We start from the raw sequence: 9798 nt of genomic DNA on the forward strand, positions 1-9798 counted from the left end.
TGGTCCTGGAACCACTCACGCACTTGAGCAGCCCGGTGGAAGCTCACATTGTCCCAGATGACAACGTGATCGATTCGCTGTGGGTCATCTATCTGGCCAGGTGGTACCAGCAGGTCATGCAGGCCATCCAGGAAGACGAGGAGATTGGCAGCGTTATAGAACCCTAGGTGGGCATGACGGTGCAAGATCCCATGGTGACTCATTGCAGCACACATTGTGATGTTCCCACCATGCTGGCCGGGGGCCTCAACAATGGCCCGCTGTCCAATGACGTTTCTGCCCCGTCGCCTCCTCTTCACCAGGTTGAGTCCCACCTCATCAATAAAGATGTACTGGTACAACACATGAGCTCTGTCATGCTCCTGGATACGTCATGGGTTTGTTCCCTTGGGGTTGAATGCACTTATTGTGAGTCGCTTTGGATAAAAGCGTCAGCTAAATGAAATGTAATGTAATGAAATGTAAATCCGCTGACACAGACAGCATGACAATGCAAGTTACAGTATGGACACAGAGAGGTCAACACAGTGGGCTACAGTGAGACAATGTAGAAAATTTACAATATTGGATTACAGGTACAATACATGCATGTGTCAGTGCTGAATGTTGGTACTTACAAGCACAAACTCTCACCGTAACTCCTTCATGCCTGTGCTCCGTTCAAATGGGACCTTGAACACTTGTTTCATCCACATGGCATTCCTATGAAGAATACGGTCCAATGTAGAGAGGCTGACGGTCTGGACGTTTCTAAATGTAGCATGGTCAGCCAGGATCCTAGTTTTTATTTGTCTGAGTGTGATAGAGTTGTTCTCATGAACCATATCTACAGTTTCAGTCTCCTGTTCGGCTGTGTAAATGAGGTGAAATTGCTCAACAGACCTGAATGTTTAGAGATTTGAGTATTTGTGTGTTGTAGGTTGATGCTTTGAGATTTTACTTGAGAAGTGTGTGCAACAACTGAACATTGTGTGTAGTGTTTTGACAACAATGTGATGTGTAATTGACATCAAAGTGTAAAGAATGAAAGTCAGAGTCTAATGCAGATAAGGGAGTGTGAAGTAGTGCCAAATTGGGTCGAGCGATTGATACATGAAGTGATGGTTTTGCAAATTGTGCCGAATTTTTGCTTTTTGTGTGTTAACAACTGTTAAGCTTGAAACGTCCAGGAGAGCTCTGCTCTTTGTTTTCTATGTTCTTATGTTTTATTTATTTTGCTGCACTACAACAATGCCACAGGGGATGGGATTTAAAAAAGTACATTTACTTAGTTACTGTACTTAAGATAATTTTCCATGTGCCGGTACTTTAAGTTGATATATTTTTGTCTACTTTTCACTTTTCCTCCACTACATATATCAGCTATTATCAGCTCTTTCTACGAATGTGGGCCTTTTTTGCCAAACAGGTGGTGCTCTGGGTGAGTTGTAATCTGGATAGGAACCTATAGTGGCCCAAGTGGTAAATAGTGAACATGGCCCAAAAAGCGCAAAGCTAACTTTGCCCTAAGGTAAAGGTCTATCTCTGACCTTAAGATCTAGAGAGGGTGATCCATGCCTTCATAACTTCTCGACTAGATTCCTGTAGCCTGCAGCTCGTCCAAAATGCTGTTGCTCGCCTCCTTACAGGAATGAAAAAGAGGGACCATATAACACCAGTGTTTAGCTCCCTCCACTGGCTTCCTGTTGGTCACAGGATTGATTTAAAAATGTTTTTGTTAACTTTCAAACCTCTTAATGGAGTGGTATCGCCTTACTAAACTCCTTTATGTCCACTCTTCACTTAGAGAGCTGAGGTCAGCCACTCAGCTGCTCCTGGACTTACCTAAACCGAGGCTCATAACCAGAGGCGATCGAGCCTTTGCAGTAGCTGCCCCAAACTAGTGGAGCAGCGCACCACTCCATATTAGATCTGCCCCGTCTCTAGCACACTTCAGATCATTGTGAAAAACAAGTCTCTTCTCTTTGGGCTACTTCTCCAATTGGGAACTTTTTTATCCCAGCAGGTTTAATTTAATTTTAGTTTGTTTAATCTTATTTTATCTTTACTATTGGCATTTTGCTTTTGTCTCTTTTCGAAGTTTTAATAAATTTACTATATAAATAAAATCGAACTTGACATTAACAGTTTAATTTAAGATCATACACGAAAAAACTGCAAGAAAGAACAGTTTTGATACATTTCTACGTTACTTTATCTTCTATATATTCCACTACAGATTTTACTGTTCCCTAGTTGTAAACCACACACTCAAACACACACACACTTTGTTCTGTCTTACAGAAACTCTTTAATCTCTTTAGTCTTTATTTAGTATTCGACATGGAAAAAGTCTCCTCCTTATTCCCAACTCCTCTCTGAAATCATCAGGAGCAAAGGCAGCTGCTCCTCTTGTTTTCGGGCTCGTCAGATAAACAAAATTTCGCCTTCTTCATGTTATGAGCAGTTTGCTTCCACCACCGACTCACTGATTTTCCAAAAAGGTTTAGGTCAAATAAAAGCAACCGATTAGTTTCATGTTTACTTTTTCAAGTCATCCAGTCCATTCTTTCCTCTGTCTGCATTCACTCTCACTACCATCCTTTTCATTTGAACCATCATCATCATCATCATCATCATCATCATTTTATTGGTACTCATATTTATAATTGATTTTAACAATAACATTGGAATTTTTCAAATAAACAAACAACAAATACCTGACAACAGGTATGAAAAGTAAGTGGGTGAAATGAGTACAAACAGAGAAGTTTGAATTTGTATCTTTATTGCTGAGGACTATTTCACGTCAACAAGCATCAGGTGATCAGTGACCAGGTTAAATCAGACTTAACAATCACTGAGGACACATTATGCGAGATGCACAAACAGAAGGAATAAGGACACTACACGGTGCATCATTCCATTTCTTATCTGCGTGATAACTCTTTTCAACACAGTCCTCAGGTCCTGCATGGTTGTTTGGCTCTCCTGGGGTCCAAAGGAAAAATCTAGCCGGACAACCATCAGACCACATCCAGCTGCCTTCTTCTTGGAGGTCGCTGAGTCCGATCCAGATTCTTCCATTAGCATGGTCAAACTTCTCGATCAGTGTTTGGACGAAATTATGTTCATCCAGACTGTGGATAGACACCAGGTTGGCTCCCTGTGACAAACAGTTGAGTTCTGCCTTAGCATAGGTCATCCGAGTGGCCACATACTTGTAGTAGCGGTTGTTGAATTTTAACCAGGCCATCTCACAGTTTCCTTGCTGCAGCTTGACCTCAGGTCCATCTGAAGGAGACACAGCACCCAGGGTCAAGGTGAACAGAAGGAGGAGCAGGATCATGTTGGCGTCTCTCTCTCTCTGTCACAGGAGCAGGACGAGGGGTTGGAGATGATCTGCACTGTTGGATGAGAATGAGAGTTTGAAGGAGACAGGTGGGCAGGCTGCGTTCTTTTACACTCTTCAGAGAGGCTCTCTGCACTGTTGGTGTGATGTTATGGTCAAATGCACTTGGCAAACACTTTGTTTTATACACAGCTGCACAGGACAAAGTGTTTCTTCTGAACACGAGACAGAAAAACCAACAGCTCACCTGGAAGTCACATAAGTTTTCCCATGATTTTACAGTTAATCCTTTTGATCTCGTAAAACGCAGCTTTAGAAAAGACGACACAAGGGCAGATATGTCACTTTGTGGTTGACGTCTTCTCATTCACACCAGGTAAACAACTGCCTAACACAAGTTGACACATCGACAATGTTACGACTACAAAGTCTTTAATGTGTCCTCTCTTGAGTTTTTTTCCAACATGCAAACAGCATTGCTTTAATTAAACAGGACTTCACACAGACATGACAACAGCTAATAAAGGATTGAGTACAGCAGACTGACTTGCTCATCTGCTGCCTTGTAGTCGAGACTGTCACAACCTAAAGATGGTTTATAAATAAGGGAAAACATACTTTTAATGAAATACATGAAATAGAATAGGTCATATTTGGATCGCTGCTGTGACTCATCAGGAGACCCTAAAAGTCCGGATAATGGTCGAGCTGCCTTGGTCTACCGAGTCGAGCAGGCTGTTCTGGAAACGATCCCTCCGCAGGTTCACCTTCAGAAACTTTGTTAAGAGTTTTACTTCCTCTAGATCCGCCATTACCAAGCTTAAGAATGCTGTGGCCCAATTTGAAAACTGAAAAATGTGTGCAGCCCAACCACATCTTTAATCACAACTATATGATCCACACACACGACTACAATCATACATATTATTAATTTTATAGCAAAAATAATTGTATATGAACCCAGGCATATGCAGTGCAAATCCAATAACAACCACATTTAAACATGACAATTTGCAAAGCAACTAATGTAAAACAAACAGGAGTGCAAATAGTCTATTGTTAAAAGTATATTCTTACTGTTTGTATAACAGAGCATGACAAGGAAATCCGGGAGAAGACAAACACATTCGAGGGTTAACCAAATATACTTAAGGCGTATAAGACTTCTCTCTGTTCGTTAAAACAAAAAACATGGCGGACATTCATCTAACCCCAACCGTAATATGAAAAATATATATGAACTCTGCACCACGCTGATTCAGCTGAGTGAGAGCCACAGGAATAAGCTGTTCCTGAATGTGCTGGACCCTGTAGCGCCTCCCAGAGGGGAGGAGGGCAAACAGTCTAAGGCTGAGGTGTGAGAATTTGGGTTGTTACAGTTTTTTTCGATTGCTTGGGCCCGATTTTCAAAACAGGGCCCGGTGTTTCAAACACTACACACAATCAGCACAACCACACACCCAATCAGCAGAACACCTCAGATCCTTTGCAAAGTGAAACACACATGCTTCATATGACTAAATTCTGTTTGAGCCAGTTACACACTGCTGTTGCTAACCTTAAACACTTTTAGCAATTCCAGTTCTCTAGTGATTAGAGTTCTATAAGTGAAATACACAGAGAAAGTGCAAATATACAATAAATTCACCAAACACTACACAAGACCAATGCTGCAGTCCCATGAAAATTGAATTTATTTCTCTCCATATCCCCAAATCAGTCAAAATGTCAACATGGAGAATCACAACAAAACATATTCCAGTTGTCATGCTACTACAGGAGTGTGCATAACACTGTAAGCTCAAAAAATATCAGACAAGCAGAACATTCTGTGTCCAATACAGTTTCAATCAGGGATACCTGAGCCTGGGGCCGGAGATCGTAAACCCTTCATCGCCATGCCGAGAAAAACTCTTTGATTGGGTTTAGAAACGGAGAGTATGGTGGAAGGTATGGTACTGTAAACTGTGGATGGTGTTGAAACCAGTTCTGGACCAGAGCAGAGTAGTGGAATGACACATTGTCCCAGATGAGAATGTATTGCATCTGGTGCCTTCTCCTCCTCCGTGGATTCCCCCTCTCACCCTCACTCTTCTTCTTTTTTGAGCACAAGCTCCATTTTGGTTGAAAACAGGTGAACTCAGCTGCTGTATTTGTATAGTGTTTACAGTTTTTCACAATTGTTAACACACAAAAAGCGAAAATTCGGCACAATTTGCACAACCTTCACTTCATTTACCAATCACTTGACCCAATTTGGCACTACTTCACACTCCCTTATCTGCATTAGACTCTGACTTTCATTCTTTACACTCTGATGTCAATTACACATCACCTTGTTGTCAGAACACTACACACAATATTCAGTTGTTGCACACACTTCTCAAGTATAATATCAAAGCATCAACCTACAACACACAAATACTCAAATCTCTAAACATTCAGGTCTGTTGAGCAATTTCACCTCATTTACACAGCCGAACAGGAGACTGAAATTGTAGATATGGTTCATGAGAACAACTCTATCACACTCAGACAAATAAAAACTAGGATCCTGGCTGACCATGCTACATTTAGAAACGTCCAGACCGTCAGCCTCTCTACATTGGACCGTATTCTTCATAGGAATGCCATGTGGATGAAACAAGTGTTCAGGGTCCCATTTGAACGTAACACAGGCATGAAGGAGTTACGGTGAGAGTTTGTGCTTGTATGTACCAACATTCAGCACTGACACATGCATGTATTGTACCTGTAATCCAATATTGTTCCTTTTCTACAGTGTCTCACTGTAGCCCTCTGTGTTGACCTCTCTGTGTCCATACTGTAACTTGCATTCTCATGCTGTCTCTGTCAGCGGATCCAGGAGATAGAGAGATAGATTACTTTATTCATCCCCGAAGGAAAATTAAGTCGTCATAGCAGCCGGTACATTTGAATACAATAAAATACAATACAATAGAATAAAATAAAAAATATTGAGGTAGAAAGACTCACACAGCTCATGTGTTGTACCAGTACATCTTTATTGATGAGGTGGGATTCAACCTGGTGAAGAGAAGGCGATGGGGCAGAAATGTAATTGGCCAGCGGGATATTGTTGAGGCCCCCGGCCAGCGTGTCCCGGGAACATCACACTGTGTGCTGCAATGAATCACCATGGGATCTTGCACCGTCATTCCCACCTAGGGGCCTATAACGCTGCCCGTCTCCTCGTCTTCCTGGATGGCCTGCATGACCTGCTGGTACCACCTGACCAGACAGATGACCCACAGCGGATCGATCACGTTGTCATCTGGGACAATGTGAGCTTTCAAGTGTGTGAGTGGTTCCAGGACCACCCACATTTTTCCATTCTATACCTTCCACCTTATTCTCCTTTCCTGAATCCTATTGAGGAATTATTTTCAGCTTGGAGGTGGAAGGTATATGAACGGAACCCACAGGACCGGGTCCCACTGCTCCAGGCCATGGAGGAGGCTTGTTGCGACGTGAGTGTCGAGGCCTGTCAGCATTTTGTGTGTGAGGTTTTTAGTTTTCTGTGTGCAGTTTTGAGAAAGCCGTTATTGTTTTGAAAATCGTGTGCTAACAATTGTGAAAAACTGTAATTTTTGTGAAGGGGGGTTTGAGCAGGCCGGTGTACAGTACTGTACTGTTCTCTATGTGTACTGAAATAAACTTTTTTATGCTGCATATTTGTGTGCTGTTTTATGTTTGACTATGAAAAAAGTAGGTCTACACTGAGACATTTTACAAAAAGAGAAATGGCTCATTCATTCATATGGTGTGTTCCATTTTGATGATTGTGTTTTCAGTTTTGCACTTCAGTGTGCTGTAAATGCTTGGTAGTGTGCAAGCAAATGCTTAGTTGTGTGTTCTCAATGAATGGTATGTGTGTGTCATTTGAAAATATGGCTGTGTGTACCAAATGAAAACATGAGTTCCATTTTGTGAACAGGTAAGAGATTTGATATCAAAGAGTCATCTTGCAAAGGGAGTGTCAGGTTTAGCATTTTGTGTGTGATGTTTTCAGTTTTCTGTGTGCAGTTTTGAGAAAGCCGTTATTGTTTTGAAAAACGTGTGTTAACAATTGTGAAAAACTGAAATAAATACATAATGATTTAAACATGATAGTCAACCAACGAACATGTATCAGAAGTGTTTGCCCCTGAATCACCAAATCTTAAAAGTCAATGAGGAAATTAAATGGAGGAAATAATTGTTCACTAATTTAACAACTGTTAAGCTTTGGAATGTCCAAGAGAGCTCTGCTGTTTGTTTTCTATGTTCTTATATTTTATGCATATTAATTGCACTATAACAGGGTCACGGTGGTGGGATGTAAGAAAGTACATTTACTTAGTTACTGTACTTAAGAAAAAGTTCCTTGCGTGTGTTCTTCAAGTGGATTTATTTTTGTCTACTTTTCACTTTTACTCCACTACATATATCAGCTAATATCTGCACTTTCTACGAATGTGGGCCTTTTTAGCCAAACAGGTGGTGCTCTGGGCAAGTTGTCATCTGGATAGGAACCTATAGTGGCCCAAATGGTAAATAGTGAACATGGCCCAAAAAAATGCAGATCTAACTTTGCCCTCTAGCTCCTATGAGTCACTCTTCTGTGAAGAGTCTTGCTGTTCATTTGGACAGTGATTTTAAATTTGACAATCTGTTGTTAGGTCTAGATTCTTTCAGTTGAGACTTACAGCTAAGGTAAAGGTCTATCTCCCATCTGAAGATGTAGAGAGGGTGATCCGTGCCTTCATAACTTCTCGACTTGATTCCTGTAGCCTGCAGCTCGTCCAAAATGCTGCTGCTCGCCTCATTACAGGAAAGAAAAAGAGGAACCATATAACACCAGTGTTTAGCTCCCTCCACTGGCTTCCTTTTGGTCACAGGATTGATTTAAACGTTATTTTTAACTTTCAAACCTCTTAATGGACTGTCACCGCCTTATTTCTTTAAAGTAATGAATAATGAATGATCCATGGTCCAATCAGATCTGGCACGAAACATTACACTGGTGAAGAAACATCTTTCGAAATCCAGCTAACAAACATTTAAACAGCAATGAGAACAGATACAAACTATCGGTCGGTTTGAAGGTGATCTATGTAGTTGTGCTGAACCATATGGGCTATTTTGCAAATTGCACTTAGAGCTCTGAGAATGTCATTTCTGTTTCGTGAGATGAGCCAAAGCAATGGAGACAAACTGTAAACTTACTGTGTGATTGGTGATCAGATGTGTGAAACTCAACCTTGATTACTAAAGCTCTAGTTGCACCTGAAAATTAAGCCGATGATCAAAGATATCCTTATTACAGTATATACCATGTTTTTTTTCATGGTATTATTTGCCTGTACGATTTTGACAGTAAAGTGAACTATTGTGCAGGTGATGATGTAAACAATGAAATTATGCCAACATGTTCTGCAGAGAACAACCACTTGACTGAGAAGCAACAGTCAGTTTTCACCAGCAATATATTCAATTTGGGGATCCACCGAGTTCGGAATATTTTGGTTAAAAAAGAAAACGAAGATGGACCAAATACATTCCTCTAAAACAGCTTCCCACCTCAGCCATGTTGTTTTTGGGAGTTTTAGAGAGAGTGTTTGAAATCATTGGATATTTCAGTAATATACAACCACAGTGTGAGTGAAGGCAGGTGAAATAAACCACCCACTCACCTGGATGTCACATAAAACCTATAGTTTATTCATTTTCAGTAAAATGTTCACATAGTAAAACGAAGCTTTAGAAAAGACGTGTAGCTCCAGCTATCTGAAGGCTGGGGGGTCACAAGGGGGAGACATATTGCTTCATTGTTGACTCTTGTGGTTTCCATTTACAACAGATCAGTAATGACATAACAACTGTGGGCGCATATTTACACACAGACAATATTACAATAGTACAAAGCCTTCAATGTGTCCTGTCTTGCATTGTGAACTTTGTGTTTTTATTTTAACATGCAAACAGATTTTCAACATTGATATAAAAAATATTTTACACAGTTATGACAAAATACTGAATACAACCTCCTGTGGTTTTCTCAAAGGTCATCACATCAACCTACTCCTCTGCTGCCCTCAAGTGTCCATAAAACACAATACATACTTTTACATTCCAGCAGTGAAGCTTCTGGCACATAAACCGAAATATTGTCAACTTTAAAATACATAAATAAACAATATATAATAATAAATAACTCTTTCAGAACAATTGATCTGCTCCGTGGACGAGGTGGAGCAGTGTTGTGCCTGTGTACGTGTGTGTGTGTGTCTTGCTTACTAGTAAATATGACGACCACAGGGCCTCTCTATGACGCTGAATACAAAGAAACCACAACTCTGACTTATCAGCTCTCACAGCCGAATCACAAATCACTGAATTGGTTTCACAAAAAGCATCTTTGAAATTTGACTTTAAAAAGAAATAACAAGCTCTCATAATTAAAA

General features: G+C 40.7%; 1 protein-coding gene across 1 annotated transcript; it reads right to left on the minus strand.

Moving 5' to 3' along the window:
• Positions 1-2750: 2750 nt before the first annotated feature.
• LOC128461300 (lactose-binding lectin l-2-like) lies at positions 2751-3414 on the minus strand. Its single transcript, XM_053446148.1, has one exon. The coding sequence runs from the start codon at positions 3326-3328 to the stop codon at positions 2837-2839; it is 492 nt and encodes a 163-aa protein (XP_053302123.1). The 5' UTR covers positions 3329-3414; the 3' UTR covers positions 2751-2836.
• Positions 3415-9798: the final 6384 nt, after the last annotated feature.

Source organism: Pleuronectes platessa, chromosome 18 (genome assembly GCF_947347685.1).
Source record: "Pleuronectes platessa chromosome 18, fPlePla1.1, whole genome shotgun sequence".
Taxonomy (NCBI): Eukaryota; Metazoa; Chordata; class Actinopteri; order Pleuronectiformes; family Pleuronectidae; genus Pleuronectes; species Pleuronectes platessa.